At 42.0% G+C, this 21,768-nt stretch overlaps 2 protein-coding genes across 5 annotated transcripts in view; one reads left to right on the forward strand and one right to left on the reverse strand.

Moving 5' to 3' along the window:
- Positions 1-681: 681 nt before the first annotated feature.
- On the reverse strand, positions 682-14,722 carry copb1 (COPI coat complex subunit beta 1). Of its 3 annotated transcripts, none has more exons than XM_056412935.1 (22): positions 14,622-14,722; positions 8,222-8,374; positions 7,488-7,717; positions 6,851-7,020; positions 6,627-6,741; positions 6,416-6,508; positions 6,178-6,315; positions 5,916-6,035; positions 5,380-5,487; positions 5,124-5,270; positions 4,844-4,989; positions 4,269-4,365; positions 4,004-4,164; positions 3,755-3,875; positions 3,434-3,661; positions 2,954-3,133; positions 2,331-2,475; positions 2,077-2,196; positions 1,819-1,964; positions 1,500-1,589; positions 1,170-1,325; positions 682-925 (listed from the first exon to the last, which is right to left on the reverse strand). In XM_056412935.1, exons 2-22 carry the CDS (start codon positions 8,310-8,312, stop codon positions 866-868), a joined length of 2,862 nt encoding a protein of 953 aa, XP_056268910.1. In that variant the 5' UTR covers positions 8,313-8,374; positions 14,622-14,722; the 3' UTR covers positions 682-865. The 3 variants fall into 3 exon arrangements, with proteins under 3 accessions (XP_056268910.1, XP_056268912.1, XP_056268911.1); XM_056412937.1 differs by lacking the exon at positions 14,622-14,722 and adding an exon at positions 10,322-10,404; XM_056412936.1 differs by lacking the exon at positions 14,622-14,722 and adding an exon at positions 10,318-10,334.
- A 1,123-nt stretch (positions 14,723-15,845) lies between these two features.
- pde3b (phosphodiesterase 3B) overlaps positions 15,846-21,768 on the forward strand; it is a 46,750-nt gene continuing 40,827 nt past the window's right edge. The window contains exon 1 of one of the 2 annotated variants that reach the window (XM_056412670.1): positions 15,846-18,753. In XM_056412670.1, the coding sequence (XP_056268645.1) occupies positions 17,866-18,753 (888 nt within the window). In that variant the 5' untranslated portion in view covers positions 15,846-17,865. The remainder of the gene's footprint in view (positions 18,754-21,768) is intronic. The other variant, XM_056412669.1, reaches the window with a different exon arrangement.

Below are 21,768 nucleotides of genomic sequence, written 5' to 3' on the forward strand. Positions count from 1 at the left end.
AAATCAGTGCAAAAACATAGGCCGCTAAATCTCTGGTTTTATGGTAATATCTATATCATAGAGTAATATCAACCATACGAGATTGCGACAGTACTGCCAGACAGCAAACTATTAAGTTTCAGAGTTGAAATTCTGACCTCAAATGTACCTTTTAGCCTTTTTCCAGCCCCTGGAGAGAAATATTTCAGATATTGTAAATCTGTGACCCTTTAATTTGGTACATTCACAGAGATGTCCCTTTACTCATGAATGATAAACAGGAGGGCAAGTGCAATGGAAGCTTCTGCCAACACTAATCCATCTCCATCTCATTATCACAGTGTACAACTCACAGATGGCTTTGAGGGTACCAGTGAACTCTCTACACTGTATCATCCATGTATATGGATGTATTCAAGAGTCTTTGTGATTTCATTGTTAATTTGGGGAGGACAACAGAACTAATTCCTATCAGTTACACACGTGGCATCTGAGGAATTCTAATTAGAGCCCGGAGCAGTGAAGCTGGACACAGCAGGAGCTGCAGGCTCGAGTCCCTCCACTTTGGGACACAACCTCCTTTGACAAACAATTTGCTTTGAAGTCACTCACTAAACATTTACCCTCATATAAAGTTAAACATTCCAGGAGAAAGCCCTCAAACAGTGGCTCTACTCAATCAATGAATAAAGCAAAGTGCTGTCTCTTTTAATACATTTCTTTATTGAAAATTAAACAGGACAGAAAAAGAAAATTACCGAAATGACAGCGTTGATGTTAGAAAAAAAAGAAGAGCACAGAAGCAACTAACCATATAATTCTTAATTATCAGTGATGAAAAGATGGATGACAGAAGAGGGACTTTTACATCTGGACCAGGGTTGTCTCACATATTTGACTTTTTTTGGGAGAGGTTGATCTTGTCACCGAGACTCAAGGCCATCCCCTGTGAAACGAAGGAGGGAGGATTTATTGTAGCAGATTGTATACTTACTGATAAGAGCAAAACGCTTTTAGTGCAACATCACAGCTCATTTCATATATTCACTCTCCTTATCTATTCTTTCAACGGGTTATTAGATTAAATGTGGTACTTCAAAAAGCATTTATCAAGTTGAGAGCAAATAAATTCAACTGAGCCTCTACTTCAGAGATGAGTAAGTCCTTCTGCTGCAGCAGCTGTGACCCACCTGACTTTTGGCTCGAATGCGTATGTGTCCGTTGACAGGTGCGTCTGGTCCCAGGTGGATGGGCTTCTCGACGCTGACATTAGCCAGGGCATCTTCTCCAAAGATAGAACGAGCATAAAGGTTGGCAGCCATGAAGCCGCAGAAGCCAGACAGCGCCTGGTTCACGAGACGAAAAGAAACGCGTTGAGAATATTGTAAAACAGCAAAGTATTGAAGCACTTATTTTAATATGATGGGCGTGGCGATACATTACTGACAAAGGCCACTCCTGATTCTTTAAAACCACAATTTACTTTCTTAGCTCTGCTGTATGTGACGTCTCATACCAACCTTCTCAGGAGTCAGACACTTCATGTTGGTGGACTTGAGGATATGCTGGAGGTACTCGTTCAGATCAGTGATGTTGGTGTTCACCGTTACCTACGACACAGAAACAATTCCTTAGAGGCCATCTTCCACATCCATAACATTCAAGTAAGGGTAGTGATGTGTTGAATATAAATCAATGTGTTCCCTTACAAATGGGGAGTATAGAAAACTAGAGAATAACAAACCTTGAAAAAATATTTTATTCATGATGCAAAACAAAGTTGTGTGAAGCCCGTTTGTTTCTGGTACCTTGCCACAAAGTAGAAATGCAAATGCTCACCTTGTTTTCCCACTCAAACTCCGCCCACATCTGTCTGAATTCTGCATCGGTGCAGGACGCTGGCTGGATGTAGTCCATGATGTCAATGTGGATGTCACTGAGGACGACACAGTTTCTGTCGCTAGCAGCTCCCGACACGTCGTAGACTGAACAGACAGAATCAAACATACCCAACAAATGAGAAAACATGCTCTGCCCACAGGCGTCGAAACAAACACAAGTTGAAATGTGACGGTAAACACACCAAATGATTCTTACCGATGTTGCCGAATATAATGCCGTTCTCAGTAGACGCCACCTTGACATTGGCCTTGATGTTCGCAAAATCGTGAGGAGCCAGAGTTAGAGGAGAAGGCTTCTCAACCAACTTGAGGTCCCCTGTGGGAAGGACACGTTGAGTGAAATGCATACGTAGCACTATGTAGCAGCACAATGTGATTGGCTTGGATAAGCATGAATAGAGAGAAGCGAACATGTGCAGTCGAATGTGGTGGAAAAGAAAGCAGACTAACCTAAAGTGGCCAGCTCAAGAGTGCAATTCTGGAGAGTATCACTGGTTTGGTTGACCACCAGCACGTCCAACACAATGTCATACTGGTTGACATGAACATACGCTTCAGCATACACTGGGTCTGAGAAGCCCGTCAGCTGGGTGACCTAGAACAGAAAAACGTGAATTACATTTAATTATTAATTCTATTATAACTAAATAATATTTCCTCACAAGAGGTTTTTTTGGCACTTCACTTTCTTAAAAGGGTTTTTATTGCAGTGCATTTGAAGTACAGCGGGATGAAAAATAAAAACAATAACGTATAGAAAATGATCCCCATAGCGTAAATTAACTTTAGATAACTAAAATTAAATAGTATATAGAATATCAGTACAAATCCAAACACAAACAATCGTTCTCTTGCCCACTGAGCAATCAAAAGAAGCATCTCCCTCTGAGAAAAATGTCACACTGAATTCTTCAAATATTCATGCATTATAATCACAACTATGAATGGGCAAGTTTTCAAGATAAAAATCAATCAGTCCAATTTCCTAGCAGAGATGATATTTACAGCCCAAAATCTGTGTCCCACAGTCGGGTTGTGCTCAACATAATTCTCTGGCAGGGTTTGTGGTGTACCTTGTTGAGTTTTGAAGCAAGGGGATCCGCAGCCTCCTTCCTCTGAGTGTTGCCCATAGCAGCCAGCAGACTGAGCTGGAAGTGGTCCTCCTTAGAAGTCATCTCGTTTTTGGCCGTCAGCTGCATGAAAGAGATCGGGTCGTCTGCCTGCACTGTGACGTTGCGTTTCTCAGACTCTTTCTGTGGTCAGAATAAGAAATGGATATGGTTATGTTTTGGGGCATAATCCGACATATAAGGAGCTCACTACGGAATCCAAACACCATAAATATCTAAAATAGTAAACAAGGTATAAAAGCAAAAGAAAAAAGAAAATCAAGTAACAGTTTGTGCAGACAGAAATTGCAGCGACAATGTTGTTGTGAAGAGCATCAACACAAAACATGAGTTTACTTCCTCTACTTGTGGTGTTGCTTCAGCTGTGCCCAACTGTCACAAGATTAAATATTAAGTTCAGCCCTCTGAATCAGCCGTGATTACCTTCTGTGACAGCTTCTCTTCCTCCAGTCTGACAGTCAGCATGTGCGACAGGGATCTGCGGCACTCCTTGTTAAAAATGTCATTCATAAGTGGTGAGCACTCGGACAGAACCTTGAGGCACAGCGAGATGCGGTCAACGTCATCGTCTGTAATTGGCTTCTTGGGCAAAGAGGACTTCCCCAGGTGCAGCACAGTGACCATGATCAGCATGGCCTCCGCAACGAAGGACTGAGAAGGACAGCGAGAAAGCATGGATCAGAGGAACAGGCTGCTGGTTTAAGGATTTTTACAAAAGGTGTCAGTGAAGAGAGAACAACTTACATTTTGTTTCTTTTTGTCTTGAACTATAGCAACATAGCGCAAGGCCACTTTGGTCAGTGTGGTGGCCAGAGAAGCTGCCACATAGAAGTCTCCATCCATCAGGAAGCTTCTGAGTGGAGGTCTGCAACAGCAAAATCAGTGTGTACTGAGTGAACTGGGTGTGTTGAGATGACCAAACTCCATACAATCAACTGAATATTACAGGCATACGACAAGACCCCACACCAAAAAGAAAGTAGCAGTTTGTACCTATCCTCTTCTTTCTTTGAAGGCCTGGAGGAGCTGAGGGCACTCTGTGTCACATAGGTGCCCATCTCTGTCACCAGCTTCTGGGCTGGAGCCACACTTACTTCATCATCTGCTTTCACCTCTCCCGTCTCCTTCTTTATCTCATTTTCTACAATCGGAATCTGTCCACGTGACACAGATGTCAAGATATTTGTAACAACTAAAAAAAAGGACTGTCAGGTTAGCTTGTGTAACATCAAATTCTGACAATCGAAGACAAACATACCTCGCCCAAGGACCTGCGTATTTCTGTCATCACACTCTGGATATCATCCTTGGTGCTGCAGTATTCTCCCAAGATCCACAACGCTCCCCTGTAGATCCTAAAATATGACAATGGTGACAAAGGTCAAGAGCATTCATACTCCCGTATTGATACACTGCCCAGCTCTAATGACAAAGCTCAGCCAAGTCCAAGTAACGGTTGACAATCACACCAGATTGATCAACATTTATATTCGTCATTTAAACGTACCATTTGTGGTATTTTCAATTGTCCATCTACTTGTTTCGATTTGCATCACTTCTCAGAGGACACACAACTGGTGAACTACTGCAAAGTGCGATTTTTCCTCAAAGATCAGCTGACATTGGAGGTATGGTTTTAGTACGAGAATTGACTTCTTATTAGTAAAGACTGAATACACATATAAATAATACATACTTAACTGTTGACCGACATACCTATTTATATAGATCGCATAGGCTAACCCAAAAGTAACTTGCTTTGTAAAACCATTAGAGGAGACATAAACCCAGATGATGCATAATATTCCCCTCAAAGTTCTTAGAAAGTCTTACTTGACAGTCTTGATGGCGTGAAAGACTTCCAGCATCTTCTCGATGATGAGAGGCCTCAAGCTGTCAAACCGCTGAATGGCCTCTCGTACGAACTCCAGCACATCAGCAGCAGCTGCCTCATTAGTGTCACTTAGGAACTCCATCAGCTGTAAATCGTATATATCAACACAAACTGCTTTACTATATTCCTATCAATTAAACAGTGTAAACCACTATTGGGTCTCTCTCAGAAAGCGATGAAATAAAACAAACTTGAAGAGCTAAATAATAGTAAACTCACCACAGGTATGACATTGGCCGCCATGTCAGGGAAGCGGACACTACAGGAGTGTAGAGTGCGCACCAACAGCTGCCTGTACTTATCAGTGTCTTCATGTTCTGATACGTTGTTTGTCTTGATCACTTCTTTCTTCAAAACAATCACCAACTAGAACACAAACAGATGTCACTAATAACAGTATATTCCCTTTCCCCCTGGTATCCATGTTTGGACATGAAATCAACAATAACACAGGTATACCGTGCACGCCACTGACCTCTTCAACATTGCGTGATGAAACGAGGTCCAGCGCCAGCTGCAAGGTCTTCTTTCGGACCTCCAAGTCTGGAGTGCTGAGAACACGCAGGATGTCCATCACAAGATCCTAACAAGGAAAGACAGTGTTGGCGACATCCACATTCGGTCTTAACGGAGATGGTGCAGCATATAGGGGCTGTCTCAGAATAAAATCACGTTTGCCAGATTCTGACATCTTACTGATTGTTCTGCTGATTTTGACTCTTTAAACTAAATAGAAAACTTAAATCTGTATATTTTCTTACACATTAGGTTTAGTCTCATATCAAATAATATTACTTGTTGAACTCAAAAGACTAACATCATAAATACTACTACTGCTAAAATGTTGAAAGGTCAATAGTATATTTTTTCATGGGGGCCTACATTTTGGTAAATTATGTTTTTAATAACAACCTTTTTGAGATAGAGGACAATAGTCTGTTAGGTTTATAAGGCACTACATTCTATTTGGTAATTGCAGCCCAAACTAGCCACAGCAATAATTCAACGTACCTGGAGTACACGCTCGTGAGTTGGGTGCTCCTTCAGTTCAATCAGACGATCAAGAACAATCAGCTTCACATTGTTGTCGCTCTCCTTTATAATCAAATCAATGTAGCACTGGGCAGCAGCCTGGAGTCCAACAAAACACAGAGTGCATCAGAGAAGGTACAAGACCAAAGACATCACCACTATTGGGTCATGTGTAGGACAATATCAGTACTGTATATACAGTATTTAGCACACACACACAAGATAAACCTGGGTGATGTACCTTAACGGCTGTGGGAGCACTGGAGAGGGTAACAAGAGTACCAGCAGCCTCATACTTCACAGCAGGACTGGAGGACTGCAGCAGGTTGTAGATGCATCGGATAAACCGGGCGCGCTCAGAGGGGTTAGCGTGGCAAACCTAGCAAACACAGGAAGAGTTCAGGCATTAAAGCAGATCCTCTGATAGTACGCTGTTGTGTTACGAAGTATATCTTAGACTAACAAAGGCCTCGACTCACTTTGTAAATCAGTTCCACAATGACCAGCTGGAGAATGTCGCCAAAAGTGTGAACTTGGTCAATACATGTGCTCAGGTAATCCAGGGCTCGGTCCTGTAAGATGCGATTGTGTGAATGACAGGAGACAAGGTGGGCCTTGGGGATAGATACTGTAGGTCATAGTGGCACGCAACAATAGGAAGAGTAAGACAACGGGCAGTATGCTACGGACCTGATCTGCATGAATCAGCATCATGAAAGCATTTCTCTTACAGCTGGCATCTTTCTCATTGACAAGAAAATCATGGATCAACTCTGGAGCGTCTGGGATGAGATGTTCAAAGTTCCTAAAACAAGAAAATATCATATAGCAGTTTGTCGAATGAATGAAAGAATAGAGTACAACATATGTATGTGTGGAAAGCAAGTAAACATAAACTATTTAACAGTTGGTACCTATAGATGGTGTAAATGGCCAAGACGGCATTGCGGCGCACATAACTGTGACGGTGCTCCAGGCAAGACCGGATCGCTGGCATGAGAGGCTCGAGCAACTCGGACTCCTTCAGCTTGCACAGGAAACGCAGAGTGGATCCACGGATGAACTCATTGGGATGCTGCAGGTCCTGGAATTGAGAGAAAGATTTCACATGATTTAAAAAACAATAAATGAAACCAAAATATTAGATGAGATATTCCTTTATTAGTCCCACAGTGGGGAAATTGCAGGATCCCAGCAGTGGGTGAACATTCGAGCATTAATAAATGATACAAATAAAACACAATAACAATACTAAAATAATAAATATAGAGGAAAGAAAAAATATAAGTTATAATAGGTTAGCAGAGTTACAATTTCAAACGTCATATACGATTACAAATGATGTAGGTTCAGCAGTCCGGCCACCCAGCTATCCCTTTAGATGAGTGCGTCTTGCCATTTCATCAGGACAATTTAGTAGGTACAAAATAAGACTTATTTTTGTTTCCACATCGTTACTATAAACAGTATTTCCTCGCTGTTACACATGGTGTATAACGATGGAGGGAACACCTGATTAAAAATATCTATGAGTGAGTCGATGAATCTCACCTTCCTGTAGGCATCACAGACCAGGATCATCTCCTGAAGCAGTTTTCCATCTCCAGTTGTTTTGGGAACGATCTCCCAGAAAATCAGCAGCAGCTTTTTGATGGTGTGGTCTTGAAGTGGCAGCAAAAAGCGGATTATCGTCATCAGCAGTCCTGGCAGCTTCTCACCATTCAGGATCATGATGATGACCTTCTTCAGGGCTTCAGTCTTTGCCTTGATCTCCCCCTTCTCTGTTAAAAAAAATAGTATTATTACTATCAATCTGATCGGCAAGGCCTCAAGCATGCATTATGACTTTTATGGATCTTAACCTACAACTTTTCTGAAGGAATTAGTTTTCATTTTTCAGAGGGTATAAAGCGATTTGTATTTTGATGAGCAATTCATTATTTTAGTTATTTGTAGATAACACTACATTGTGTACAGCTTTTCTGGACAACCCATAGAGTTCACTGTCAACTGTTTTAATTTGAGGCTTTTTATATTAAGGTAATAATCCCTATGAAAATGTTCACCAATGAGGTTTTTGGATTATCCAGAGAAACCAAGACATTGTTTCAGAAAAGAGATGTTTAAAAAAAATGTGTATTCTTTTACTACTTTTTCAACTCTGAGCACCACTAATTTAAATTTCACCCACCTTTTATTCAGATGGAGACATTAATATTTCCCATCTACATGTTTTATTAAGGTTTCCTAAAATAGCTTTGCGAATTAATATTTAGAATAGTTACCTAGATCAGCTTTTAGGCTGACTTCAGAAGGGGGCTCCGAGTCAGATGAAACATTGATCAGAGTGTAACACACGTTCTCTGCTGCTGTCATTTTACTGCTGGGTTTGTATCAGTTTAGAAGAATCCCAATGAATGTTGCTCACTGGAAAATACCTAAAAGAAGGAGAAAAACAGTATATCTCGTAAGTAGCAAAGAAAACATATACACATAAATATAAGTACAGCAAATGTGGTATATAACTTCAAATTGCAGACTAAACTAAATATGCATAAACAACAGACACAAACAAGATAAATATACTGTACAGCCAAATGTTCTGGAAAGAGAATAAAGCACTGGGATAATATTAAATTGTCTTCGCAGCAGCCTAAGAAAGCATGACAAACAAATTTATCAAGAACTTTAAGTCATCCAGGTATCAAGAATTATTTTTTACTGGAAAACTGTCAGAGTTAATGAGTCTACAAAGCATGACTTACCAAATATAACCACTTCTTATTTACAGGATGTAAACTGCAATTGTACGGCATAGTAGATCATTGTATATTTAGTACTGTCACTTAACAAAGCAGTTTCCTTCCAGAGTCCTCTTAAAGAAATGCACAACAGATCTATTGGAAATTGGTGTTTGCCCTGCCATAGACTTGTGACCTGTCCTGGTCTATCTGCCTCTGACTCAAGGCACGCTGGGATATGCTTCAGTCCTTCACTAAGCTTGGTCAAGAACCTTGATGGAAAGCTACCACATGTTATTAATTATTATATGCTTGTATGTGTATATATATATATTTATATACACAAATAAATATATTAATAATGTATTTATGTTCTATTTCATATATATATATATGTGAAATAGAACATAAATAAATTATTTTCGACTACAAAGTCTGTCACACTGGGAGATACTCACTAGATTTGACTAACTCAGACCTCACACCTCATTTTACCTTCCGATATATTTTGCAATGTATTTTTGCACTAAACAAGGACTGTGCACTTGGTCTCCCATGAGATTGGAACTGCACTAGGCCCAGTCTGTACAAAAGGAATGACTGCACGAAGCGATCCCGAAGTCAATGCCTAAGGGCATCTGACAATTGTTTGTTGAGCCGTAGGCGTGTGCATCGCATGTGCAGTACATCTTGTTTTAATGCCGCTGGATAAGACAATTAAAAAAGTATTTGATAGATTAGATTCAAATTTATTGTCATTACACATGTACAAGTACAGAGCAACGAAATGCAGTTTGGCATCCAACCAGAAGTGCAACAGAAAGTATCATAACCTGCGTATGAACACCTGCATGTAATAAGTGGCTTCTGTGTTTTTGCTAATAAAACCCATATGTTGCATTGCTTAGTTGGATTATTACATTACATTACATGTCATTTAGCAGACGCTTTTATCCAAAGCGACTTACAATAAGTGCATTTCAACCTAGAGTACAAACTAAGAACAACAAGAATACAGGAAGTAACATTTCCTCAACATAGTCGAACTACAAAAGTACCATAAGTAAGTGCTATCTAAGTGCCACTGAAGTGCTAATCTGTGTTTTAATCCAGATATAGTCGGAAAAGGTGTGTTTTCAGTCTCCGACGGAAGATGTAGAGACTTTCTGCTGTCCTGATGTCAGTGGGGAGCACGTTCCACCACTGAGGAGCCAGGACAGCAAACAGTCTGGATGTAGAGTGATTAGCTCGAGGTGCAGGAGGCACAAGACGATTGGCTGTTGCCGAGCGGAGCGAACGTGCCGGGGTGTACGGTGTGACCATATCCCGGATGTAGACGGGGCCCGATCCGTCAGAGCACGGTACGCCAGGACCAGTGTTTTGAAGCGGATGCGAGCAGCCACCGTAACCAGTGGAGAGAGCGGAGGAGCGGAGTGGTGTGGGTGAATTTCGGGAGGCTGAAGACCAGTCGAGCTGCTGCATTCTGGATGAGCTGCAGGGGTCGGATGGCCTTAGCAGGTAGACCAGCCAGGAGGGAGTTGCAGTAGTCGAGGCGTGAAATGACCAGAGCCTGGATCAGAACCTGCGCCGCCTTCTGAGTAAGAAGAGGACGTATTCTCCTGATGTTGTGCAGCATGTACCTACAGGAACGCGTCGTCGCAGCGATGTTGGCCGTCAGCGAGAGTTGACTGTCGAGTGTCACCCCGAGGTTCCTGGCAGTCCGAGTAGGGGCCAACACAGAGCTGTTGAAGGTGATAGTCAGGTCGTGGGTGGGGGAGCCTTTCCTGGAAGGAATAGTAGCTCAGTCTTGTCAGGGTTGATCTTCAGGTGGTGAGCAGACATCCACTGAGAGATGTCAGTCAGACAGGCAGAGATTCGTGCCGCCACCCGTGTTTCGGATGGTGGAAACGAGAAGATCAGTTGGGTGTCATCAGCATAGCTATGGTAGGAGAAGCCATGCGAACGAATGACAGAGCCGAGAGAATTTGTGTACAGAGAGAAGAGGAGGGGACCCAGGACGGAGCCTTGAGGAACCCCAGTAGTGAGAGGACAAGGATCAGACACAGATCCTCTCCAAGTTACCCGGTAGGTGCGGTCTTTAAGGTAGGAAGAGAAAGAGCGAGTGCAGTGCCTGAGATCCCCAGGTCCTGAAGAGAAGAGATCAGGATCTGGTGGTTACCCGTGTCAAATGCTGCAGAAAGGTCGAGAAGGATAAGGACAGAGGAGAGAGAGGCTGCTCTAGCAGTGTGAAGCTGCTCAGAGACAGCAAGGAGGGCCGTCTCTGTCGAGTGGCCGGCCTTGAATCCAGACTGGTGAGGGTCAAGAAGGTTGTTACTGTGGAGATAGGAGGACACTTGGCTCAAGATAGCTCGCCCAGAGTTTTGGAGAGAAAAGGAAGAAGAGAGACCGGTCTGTAGTTGCTGACTTCAGACGGGTCGAGCGTGGGTTTCTTCAGGAGAGGGTTGACTCGCCTCCTTCAGAGAGTTAGGGAAACAGCCAGTTGAGAGGGAGCTGTTAATAAGATGGGTGAGGAAGGTCAGAAGGTCAGGAGCAATAGCCTGGAGAATGGGAGACGGGACGGGGTCAAGGGCGCAGGTGGTCGGTCGGGCGGAGGTCACCAAGCTAAGAACTTGATTGGGAGACAAGGGGGTGAAAGAGGAAAGAGAGGGGGATGAAGAAGTTAGTGTTGGTGAGGTGATAGAAGATGGATTTGTAAAGGAGGAGCGTATGTCGCCTATCTTGTTTGTAAAGTAGTCGACAAAGTGGCTCGGCAAAAGGGTGGAAGGAGGAGGGGGACAGGGGGGATCAAGGAGGTTGGAAAAGATAGAGAAGAGTTTTTGGGGTTAGAGAAGGAAGACTGAATTTTGGTCAGGTAGAACGAGCTTTTGGCTGCAGAGATAGAGGAAGAGAAGGAGGAGAGGAGAGATTGATAGAAGAGCAAGTCTTCCGCTTGATTCGATTTGCGCCATTTTCTTTCCGCCGCAGGGTGGCTCTCTCGGCGCACCGAGTCCGACAACCACGGAGCCGGAGAGGATTTCCGAACCGGTCGTGTCTTAAAAGGACAAAGAGAATCAAGAGATGAAGACAGGGAAGAGAGGAGAGTGTCTGCGGCAGAGTTAGGATGCATGAGTGAGAAGCAGTCAGTTGAGGGGAGAGCAGATAGGACAGAGGGTGCGAATGTTGCGGCGTACAGGTGCAGAGTCTGTAGATATGGGTGGGTTGTCAGTACCAGAGAGCGAGAGAGAGTAAGAGATGAAGAAGTGGTCAGAGACATGGAGAGGAGTCACAGTGAGGTTAGAGGTAGAGCAGTTTCTTGTGAAAATGTAGTCAAGGTGGTTGCCGGCTTTGTGAGTAGGAGGGGAGGGACTGAGTGAGAGGTTAAAGGAAGACAATAAGAGTAAGAGATCACATGACTTCTCTGTCTGGATGTTAAAGTCACCCAGAAGGATGAGCGGGGGCCGTGTTCCGCGAAGTTCGATAGGAGGACGCCTAGCTCGCCCAAGAAATCTCCCAAAGAACCAGGGGACGGTAGAGAACAACAATGTGAAGTTGGACCGGATGAGTAACGGTCACCGCATGAAACTCAAAAGTCAGTGGGATAAAGAGGAAGCGGTAGGGACAGAAACACCATGTGGGTGAGATGAGTAAACCTGTACCTCCACCCCACCAGAGGGTCTGGGTGTGTGGCTAAAGGAGAAGGCAGAGGAGAGAGCAGCCGGGTAGACGTGTTGTCTGCTGTGATCCAGGTCTCAGTGAGAGCCAGGAAGTCAAGCGACTGCTCCACAGCAAAGCCAGAGATGAAGTCGGCCTTGCGGTTGGCTGACTGACAGTTCCAGAGGCCTCCTGTGACCAGGTGCTGGGTGTGAGTAGAACGGGTAGGAAGGATAACAGAGGAGGGGTTCCGCACATGAATGAGCGAGTCCTATAGTAACTACGAGTAGAGATACGCACAGGTATGGAAAAGACACACATATTCAAAAATGGGAAATACTCAGCCACCCGAAGACTCCAACGGAAGACTCCTATGTCTTTGTCCTCCGAGTCTTGACTCCAACGGAAGACTCCTATGTCTTTGTCCTCTAGTCTTGACTCCAACGGAAGACTCCTATGTCTTTGTCCTCCGAGTCTTCGTCCGATGAGTCACACTGACGCCACAGCTGACGCGAAAACCCCACCCGGTTATGAGCCCAAGTTAGTGCCAATTACCTCCAGCCGCGTTGACACCGCCTTGGCTTTTGGTATTCAAATGACACTCAATAGAAACCAGGTGACGATCGTCGTCAATCAGTGAAGATTCAGGTGTCGGAACACAGGACACACCTCTCTACCAAAACAACTCCTTAAAACAGGACAGACTAACAATCTAGCAGCTTTAATCAACAAATACAACAGTAACTTTAGCAGATAAAACTAGTTTAAAGAAGATACTTAGCAGGATCCAAGTAGTCAGTAGTCTCGCCTCACAGGTAGAAAATGCACACTGCAGACTTGGCCCGGAGATCTTTTTAAAGACACTCAGCCAGCCACGTTGACACCGCCTTGGCTTTTGGTATTCAAATGACACTCAATAGAAACCAGGTGACGATCGTCCAATCAGTGAAGATTCAGGTGTCGGAACACAGGACACACCTCTCTACCAAAACAACTCCTTAAAACAGGACAGACTAACAATCTAGCAGCTTTAATCAACAAATACAACAGTAACTTTAGCAGATAAAACTAGTTTAAAGAAGATACTTAGCAGGATCCAAGTAGTCAGTAGTCTCGCCTCACAGGTAGAAAATGCACACTGCAGACTTGGCCCGGAGATCTTTTAAAGACACTCAGCCAGCCACGTTGACACCGCCCCTTGGCTTTTGGTATTCAAATGACACTCAATAGAAACCAGGTGACGATCGCTCGTCCAATCAGTGAAGATTCAGGTGTCGGAACACAGGACACACCTCTCTACCAAAACAACTCCTTAAAACAGGACAGACTAACAATCTAGCAGCTTTAATCAACAAATACAACAGTAACTTTAGCAGATAAAACTAGTTTAAAGAAGATACTTAGCAGGATCCAAGTAGTCAGTAGTCTCGCCTCACAGGTAGAAAATGCACACATGTTGTGTTGCACACATGTTGTGTTGCATAACGGCCCTAACAATAAAGGCCCGGTCAACAAGGGTATTTAATGAAACTTTAACTTTCTGCATTAAGATGTTATTACAAATGGCAGCTGGGCACTCCTGTTACATTTGGGTAACAGTCACCAGCATAACAGCAACTCACTGAACATATAAGTTGATTGAGAAATCTCCTGTAGCCTATGCTACAGATAACGTTACCAGTGCACCCAAACCATACAGATAAGTCTTTTGTTTTTGGAAACTTAAGACTTATCCCGAATGGAATTGGCAATAAATAGCTGAAATTATAAGGAGACATCCATGCCATGACAGCCTGCTGTTAAAGCAAACGCAAATAGAGGAGCTGAATTATTGCCGAGCTGTCTTTGAATATATAATACACGTTATAGTTACACAGGAGGTCATGTTCACACTATATAACTAGACCACTGTCAATAAAAAAGCAATGTCATGACAAAGAAGGTGATTAAACACAACTTAAGAAAGTGTGACACGCAGCATTAACATAAACTACTGTTAGCGTCCGGAGCGCTGCCACCGTGAGCAACACACGTTGTACATCAAAACGACAAATTAAACGCGGACATCATATAGCCAAATAAGTGGACTATTCAATTGGTTTCGTGAAATGAAGCTATATATAACCAATTGCTACCTATCGAACATTAGCTAACGCCCGGCTAGCTTGTGCCCAGGCTAGCAATGAAATGGAGGACAGTAATGTTAGCTCGCTGTCTTAGCACTTCCCTCGGGTCAGAGGAGAAGAAACACCACTCAACGCGATATCGGTTAACAGTAAGTAACATAACATACCTGGCCTTCGACACCCAGTTTTAGATAATTACATCTGTAAAAATGCTCAGGTGATTCCTTTGGCGAGTTGTCTGTAGTTCTCCACTACTTCCTACTGACGTGGAAGCTTACTTTCTGAGCCACATCACTACGGTGCGCCGGATGGTCCAAACGCCAGAGCAAAACTAATCCGAAACGTCACAGACATGAGCGATATTTGAAAGCTGGGTTCAGGCCACACTCTCGCCAACGCTACTGCGCATGGGTGATTTTTGAAGACGTTTCTCAATAAAGACGATTTAGACTAAATTAAATGCCATAATGTACTGGGCCCTAAACATCAATTATAAACTACCCGCCCTTTCATATACAAATAAAAAAATGAATAGTGATGTATTTATTGTAAACACAAAAGAAAAAGTCCATGTATAATTTTAAATGTATTGTACAGCTCGTAAATACAATGTTGTACTGTTGTACAGTCATGTATTACCAACTACCAAGTATTCAGTATCGGTATGTAGCACCCTCCAGTGGAAGTTAGTCTTGGTGAAACAGTCAATGCACGGAAACCGTTCATTCAGTCAATATCTTCAACAACGCATAGCCAAAGACCCTAAGCACACAGCATACAAATATGATCAACTATGATCCATAACGTAAAGTAGGTTTTTATAGCAAACCTTATAAAATGGCACATAAACCTTGTTTTGACTAATCATATGTTTAATATGAAAGGTTAATACGTGATTAACTGTAGTTATGTTATCGTTTTTGTTATTGTGATCAAAAAATCCCATTAAAAGAGAAATAACAGCAATTCATTCATCTCGTTAAGAAGTACTTCACTGATCAGTTTTGCAAAAACAACTTAACGCTGCAAATGTAACCGTATTGTATGACTGAAAACAACACATCAGATGACAATAATTCTTACACTGATTAACATTCACATGTTTACACAGGTATTTAAATTGCAGTTGTTATGATAAAGAGGGTGTATGGTTTAAGTCAAGACCAAAGTCCATGTTTACATTACACGACATAACCTTGTCAGAAAAAGAGCAATGGCAACACCCATGCTGCTCTCTCCTCTGTATGCTTACAACCAGATTAATTGTTTATGGGATTCTCATTTAACTTAGTTAAAAGATCCTGTTCTGTGGGCATGGTTTCTCTTAGGCCAGGAAATAGATATTGTACCAGATCATTCAGATTACAGGAAGGAATATAAATATGAAATAAAGGACGAAATATATAAGAGGACCCTGGTGAACAATTTCATAGAATGTTTACACATAAGCAAAAGTTGTTCAAAAATGGTGGTGTGGAGAATACACACATTGAGTTGAGATCAACCTCACATAGGCCTTTATTTAATTTACACACGTGTATTCAGTGTTAAAAGGCAGCATTGTTCCCCACACTGACAACACACTCAAACCAACAGTAAACACTGACTGGGAGTAACACTTAAGGATATGTCATCAGATCTTTACTTTTCAGAAACGTCTGATGACACACCTTTGTTTACAGTCTATGTGACACACGTTTAGTAGTATGGGATTATAGAAACTTAATTTAATATATTACATCCAAGATAGCTTTTTGTAAATGCAAGAAGGCCTATACATCTGGAAATCAAAAAAATATGCAATCCACATGGCACAGTCACAGTCAGAGTGTCTTTTATGACCTGAGATAACTTGGCCCACGGTACAAAAAGATAAGACTTTTTTATTTCCTGGAGCTTAATAAATTATCAGTATACATTTCTGTTTGTGTTTTCTTTGTGTTGGGTCGAGGCAGGCTATGTCAGTTTATTGTAGTGGGTAAGGGTTCTTTCTCTAACCTTGTGTTGTTGTTTGCTCTTTTATTCTACTTTATTCTTCCGTCCATTATTTGTTGCTGCATGCATTTAAATCTTTACCTTACTAAAATGTGGTATTGATGACATTTTTTCACAGCGGATATTTTTTATTTATCATCAGAGACATAAGCTTAAGTCATTACATTAAAGACGCCCCTGTTCTATTTATTGCTCAATGGTATGCAGTCATCGTTAATATCCTATCCTGTGGTGACATTACACACGTTCTGCTGTGTAAAATGTCTACAAGCTGTTTGTGGAAGCAGATAGTTGGTAATCACAACACAGTTTGTCTTCTGCTGTTGCTTGTTGATATGAAATGCCTGGACAAAGTAATACAATAAATAAGGGACTGCATTTTTTGTTATAGGGTGAGAACTTGTCAGTTCACATGTATCAATAGGCCTACGTATCCTCAATTCAGACAATCAAGTCTTGTTGGTTTATATAACGCTCTTGTGAGTTTAGGATGTCAACAAGCCGGTGAGCTCACGTGTGTGGAACGCCTCTGTGTATTTAGCTCGCTTGAGAGATCCAGGTGAGGCGTTCTTCTTTGAACATTTATTTTATCTCGGAAAATGTTACAATACATATTTATTCAACGTTCGCTATCTGACGATTACTCAACAGCTAACACCGGTTACATTGTTATTATGATCAGTTTAATCGACATTCGTTCCACTGAGCCAACCAGGCAAAGCAAACGATCCCAGAGCAACTTGATGCAGCGTGGCGACACTGACCAAAAGCCCAAATATTGTTTTATTACGGTACAGTATTACTTTAGTTAAACAATTAGACTATGGCTCAGACAATTCTAATTATATTCGAAGAATCACAAGAATCCATAAATATGTTAACAAACTCTGTAACATTTGGCTAAATCATTCATTCATTTATCTCTATTTTAAACAAGTGACATTTAAATTGTGGAGAGTTTAAATCGTGTCGAACAACGCCTTTTAAATCAATAATAAAGCATTTCCTACAAATATGGAATACCCGAACCAATGAAACTAGGATAGGAGGGGGACACTACCCGTGGTGTTTTCTTTAATTTCTTTAATTGTTTTAATAAATATGATTTTTATAAAATGTGGTCTTCAACTGCAACCCATCCGTATATTGATTATGTCACATTAACGATGCGGCACAGGATTGACTCAACGCTCCACAATACAAAGCTCCGGTCGGTCTCCCTTGTGGCCTCTAGGTGGCGACAGAGAGCGCCATTTCTGTAAAAACAACATCTCACCTTCTTTCTTTAGTCCAAGTGCTGGAGCACGTTTGAGTGACCATGGAGTGCGTTTGCTGTCATGTAGTTCAGCGTTAACACGGCGTGAATATTGGAAGAGGGGGGACTTTTGCGTGGATACGAGGAGCCACAGTCGAGCCATGGCTGCACGGGAGGAAGGAGAGCTTTTGCACAGTAAAATAAGGCACCACGACGGAGCTGGAAGTGTACACAGCTCAGAGGGCTTCAGGAACGGCTATGTGAAGAGCTGCGTCACCCCTCTGAAACAGGACCATCAGAGGGGTTTTTTGTTTAACGTGTGCAGGTTTTGCAAGGAAGACATTCTTAATTCAAAATTGTTAAAGGTCTCTGCCCTCTACGTCGGCGCGTTTGTAGTCTTCGCGGTTTCTTTCCTCATTTCTAGGAGCTTGCAAAGTGACTTGCTTTGGGATTTGCGGACTTTTTTGTCGGGCTTCTCCCAGTCCATCAGTCCCTTATTCAGCATAGGATGTGCTTTCTTCTTTCTGACGTTTTACCTGAGGAGGAAGAAGAAGGAGAGCAGTAAATGTTGGCTCATGTCACTGCCAGCATCGTGTTACCTCGGGGATTTTTTGGTTTTGCGGTTTTTGCAATGGGGAGAGGACCAACACCAGATGCAAATGGTGGGCAGGTTGTTATTCGTGCTGGGATGTGTGGGTCTGCTCACCCTGATCCCCACTCTGAAACTCAAACACAGTGTGCTCATACTGGTCTTCTCCAGCGTGGTGTGGCTGGTTTCCTTCACAAGTTTGAGCGGTCTGCCGGCGCTGCTCAGACCGCTTTTCGCCTGCTTCGCGGGGGTTTCGGGCTCCCTGTTGGGGCTCTGCTTTGACCGCTACTACCCGTCGAGGGAAACGCCGACTGGGATTTCCTCCGCGGAGGAAAAGGTCCCAGTGATCAGACCTAGGAGGAGGTCCAGCTGTGTTTCACTGGGGGAGACGTCGACCAGCTATTATGGCAGTTGTAAAATGCCCCGCAGACCTTCGTTACCCTGTATATCCAGAGAACAGGTATGTATCCCCCTGCAGGACCACACGTCTGTTGTTATTGGTATTAAGTAGGCCCCCTGACCACCGACAGCCACCCACAGTACACTTGCATCAGAGCAGGGAAAGGCACACTCTCATGTCATGAAACAACAACAACAACAACAACCCCACAAGACAAATCTAACTACTGACCCACAGGGGGAACAAACACACATGCAACCAAATAATTAGACATGCAATAAGGACATTTGTGTTCAAGTTTTCTGCTAAAGGAGAACATTGTATACTATTACAGGTAGATGCCAAATTAATATTGTATTTTGCAGCGTTATTACATGTGCTCTAAATGCCAAGCAAGGGCTTTGCTTTTCAGCCAATTATTAAAAAGTTGTCCTTTACAGCATTTGGATACTTTTAATTCACTGTCGGCACCCTTGTGTGTGCAATCTCTTTTTCTGCATTCGTCATTTTAAGGCTATCTATATTTTTGGTTGGGAATATCTCTATTTAAAAGTGTATATACCAGATACCTAATGAAATGTGAGTGATACAATAACAACACAGCCAGCAGCATATCATTTATGTGGCCTACAGTCCCATCAGATTGGAGCAGTCAAAAAAACAAAATGATGGTGAGCACACAGGGATTATTCAGTGTCTACAGTCCACATTCGGCGTGTGTTTCTTCATCTTTTTTTTGCTTGTATAAACAAGCTGTATAAAGTCTGTCTACACACATTAGCTAACGGGTCCACCGCAAAATGTTGCTCCCTCCTACTTTGCATTAGTTTTGTAAACCAATACACTGAGATTGAGTGATGTCCATTCTCAATGAAGACTATCATGTTCCAGCCAATGTGTGGTGGACAAAAAGCTGATAAAAGTTGCTGACTTAATTTGTGTGTAAATAAATGGCAACATTCTTGGCAGCATTAAAAATGTAGTTTAAAATAAAACATGCATTTCTTTAGTGGATGCCAAGCCACCAGCTCACACACATTGTGTTTGTGTCCTTCACACTTTGTTAGAAATGATAAGGGAACTAAAAATGTATATCCACCGGTTTGTCTCAGTTCCATTTCCATCAGTTGTTGTTCCACCTTATTGTGTTTTAGGCTATTAGCAGATTACTAGTCACAATGAGTTTGGCCATAAACGGTCCATGAAAACTGAAACATAAAAACAGGTTGGATCATTCCAGACAAAACACAATTTAACCTTTGTGCTTTGTCCTATGAAACATTGTTCTTTTATTACATCTTTACACTTTTATCCAACTGAAAATAAGCGAGAAGTAAACAGTGTATGTATATATATATATATATATATTATATAGATGCTGTAATATAATTTATTTAAGTAAGTTTTCCGTTACGGGGGTCTAAGCTCCAACATTTGTCAACTTTTTCTAAGATGAGGTGTTTTTGAAACCACAATATGTTGATATCTTAATCCAAGCTGCTTGTTTAGCATCTGTTTTTTTGTAAAGAACTGAGGAAACATTGTGTATTTGGAAAAACCCTAATAAGAGTATTCCCAATCCACATTTCTCTTTGACTCGATCGACAATCATTGTAGATTCAGGGACTCCAAAACTTAAATAATGCCTGAGTAAGACTAAATTATCCAACCTTTATGTGAAAGTTAGTTTTCCAGTCTCTTTACATACGTACATCATGTGGTACTTATTTTCAGGTGACCTATTGAAGTTGAAACAGGACACTCTCTTGTATCTTTTATCAAACCAATCATGTATTTTTGAATTGGTAATCCTTTTTCTTTTTTCAATTGCTACGTGAATTGTTTGCTTCAGTTACCTTGTTGTTTGTCTGCTCCACAAAAGTACATAACTGTACACTGTAGACAGACATTTGGAAAATGTATGAAGACAACAAGAACTTGTGTAAAAGTATTGGTTAAGAGGTTATTGATTGTGTTATTAGCAATTGAATATCTGACAATGCATCACAATCCATTTAGAGGAAAAAATAACTAAAATTGTCAGCACATGTTATGACCTGGGTCATCATCATGCTTTCCTTCTTTCTTTTTTTTATGGATTTGTGAGAATGTCAAAGTTATTAATGTTCGGGTGAGTGTGTCCGTTTGTCTTTCTGTTGGCCTTCTGAGGCAGCTTACTGGCAACCTGCCTGAGGTGTTGTGCCCACTGCATGCTGGGATGGAGCTTACTTAATCGGGCCAACAACATTAGCGGTGTCGCCAATTATGCAGATAAGAGCGATTGTTGATGCCCTTTAATCTTAAAAAAAATAATTTTTTGAGCTTTTCCTGTCCTGGGTTCTGGTAATCTAGTCAGTGAAGTAGAACAACCGTTAACTGAGCATGAGATAATTATCTTTTGTGATATAACTTCTCTGTTAATGAGACCACTTCTGCGTCACAGAGGCCGACAAAAAGAGGCACAAAGGCAGATCTCAAAAGGAGTCACTCAGGGTTCACTGGTGATGTCACACATGTTCTTCATCTTCACACGCATTTTGCACACCAAACAGTCAACCCCTCTTTCTGCTTTCTGTGAGGGTCTTTGGTCTTCTGTCCGGCAGTTGCAAGGAGGGGGGGGGGGGGGTGTTAGCAGCCACGCGTGGTTTTATACACAGCCACTGCTTGGAAAATGGTTGTAAAGAGTTTTGGCATCATGTGTCTGGAGAACTCTTAAAACAAAGTAAAGTAGAGATTAAGAAACTGTTTCTTTCAAAAGAGTTTCAACAAACCTTGAAATCACTGTCACAATAGGCAGATTGTCCTCAGCCTTTTGATGATGTATCGTGTTACACCCTAGCTATTGGTAGACTGTCAAGTGCTTCTGAAAATAACATAGCAGGACACCCCAAACACATATACTGTGAACATTTGGACCAAGATCCTTAAATCATGTGAATTATATATTATACTGCAGACAACGACAGCAACAGTACTTTGGCTGGGAAAGAGCCCCTAAGGTATAAACGCACCTTTAATTTGTATCCCGGTAAATGAGCGGGTAATACATCCCAAGTTGTCCTGGAACTCAATGGA

This window comes from Pseudoliparis swirei, chromosome 4, assembly GCF_029220125.1.
Source record: "Pseudoliparis swirei isolate HS2019 ecotype Mariana Trench chromosome 4, NWPU_hadal_v1, whole genome shotgun sequence".
NCBI lineage: Eukaryota > Metazoa > Chordata > Actinopteri > Perciformes > Liparidae > Pseudoliparis > Pseudoliparis swirei.

Bases quoted from the DNA above. Each gene is read 5' to 3' on its own strand.
- copb1 (XM_056412935.1), bottom strand. From the start codon at position 8,312: ATGACAGCAGCAGAGAACGTGTGTTACACTCTGATCAATGTTTCATCT. The intron at 3,662-3,754 runs GTAAGTTGTTCT...TGTCCTTCTCAG, and splicing joins AAGACAAAAAGAAACAAAAT to TCCTTCGTTGCGGAGGCCAT. The intron at 1,326-1,499 runs GTTGGTATGAGA...CTCGTGAACCAG, and splicing joins AGTGTCTGACTCCTGAGAAG to GCGCTGTCTGGCTTCTGCGG.